Below are 1,367 nucleotides of genomic sequence, written 5' to 3' on the forward strand. Positions count from 1 at the left end.
ACCAACAATGTTTTGAATTTCTAGATTCCCGTCTATGGCTGTGGGAGGATGTCGTGGCTGTCCTGATTCCCACTTTTTAAAGCTTAGCACTCGAGAAAACCATGTCTTCTGTTAAAGAAAAATAATTCAAAATAGTTGCTTCAAAAATTGTGGAGATTTCACGCATTAAGAATATCTATGTTGTAATTATTTCCATCTGATTATATGTCTTTATGGGTCTTCATCACAGATTCAGCTGATGGATCTTCTGAAGGTCCATATAGGAAAACATCGGTAAAAAAAACCAAAACGACTGTCATGGTTTAACCCCACCCCGCAACTAAGCAACACACAGCCATTCACTTGCTCCCCCACCAGTGGGACTGGGGAGAGAATCTGAAAAGTAAAACTGAGAACACTCATAGGTTAAGAAGTAAGGAATAAAAGCTAGAAAACTTTTGACTCAACAGTGGGTTGAGATAAAGACAGTTTAATAGGTAAAGCAGAAGTCATGCATGCAAGCAAAGCAAAGCAAGGAATTAATTCACTGCTTCCCATGGGCAGGCAGGCACGTGTTCAGCCACCCCAAAGGCAGCAGTTACTTCTGAAGACGAATGCCATCACTGCAAACATCCACCTTTCCTCCTTTTCCTCCTCACCTTTATATACTGAGCATGAGGCCACACAGTATGGAATATCCCTGTGGTCAGCTATGCCCTCTCTCAGCTTCCCATGCATCCCCAGCCCCCTCACAAATTGGGCAGTATGAAAAGCAGAAAGAACTGCTCAGCAATAACAAAAACATCTCTATATTATCAACTCTGTTTTCAGTATAAATCCAAAACACAGCCCCATACCAGTCACTGGGAAGAAAATGAACCCTATACCAGCCCAAACCAGCAAAGCAGAATCGAGGAAAGTAAGGGCTACAAGAGCTCTGGAGACAAGGTCTGCACCGTCTGAGGCAGAATTTCACAATTTGAGAGATCCCAGAAATACCGCTGAGGTCCAGGCCTAAAAACCTGCTTTTTTCAACCATGTCCTAGAGTGGCTTGGGGCAGTTCTAAGGGCTGCAGAGCTGGCTGCCCTGGCATGAGCCATGTCCGGAGGCCCAAACGGTGGCAGTGGTCTCCCCTGGTCCTGCATTTCCCGGGGGCCTGGTGCCCAATGGAGCGGGTACGTGTCGGGTGAGCCGATGCACCGGGCAGGGTTTGGGCCACGTCCGCGGCACAGCCGCAGGGCCCGGAGACGAGCCCCGCCGGGGGAAGGGTGAGGGCCCCAGGGCGGGAGGAAAGGCAGAGCCAGCCTGGCCTCCCAGCCACGTGCGCGGCGGCCCTCGGCGGCTCTGCAGCAGCTGCGGGCGGGGGCGGCCCGGCAGAGGGGCGGGG

General features: G+C 50.5%; 1 protein-coding gene across 2 annotated transcripts in view; it reads left to right on the forward strand.

The window, feature by feature from the left end:
* The first annotated feature begins 1,048 nt into the window (after positions 1-1,048).
* FAM98B (family with sequence similarity 98 member B) overlaps positions 1,049-1,367 on the forward strand; it is an 18,610-nt gene continuing 18,291 nt past the window's right edge. For both annotated transcript variants that reach the window (XM_027642354.1, XM_027642357.1), the window contains exon 1: positions 1,049-1,155. In XM_027642354.1, coding sequence (XP_027498155.1) covers positions 1,079-1,155 — 77 coding nt within the window. In that variant the 5' untranslated portion in view covers positions 1,049-1,078. The remainder of the gene's footprint in view (positions 1,156-1,367) is intronic.

The sequence above is a fragment of the Corapipo altera genome, unplaced genomic scaffold (assembly GCF_003945725.1).
Source record: "Corapipo altera isolate COAL_440 unplaced genomic scaffold, ASM394572v1 23b, whole genome shotgun sequence".
In the NCBI taxonomy this organism is placed as follows: Eukaryota; Metazoa; Chordata; class Aves; order Passeriformes; family Pipridae; genus Corapipo; species Corapipo altera.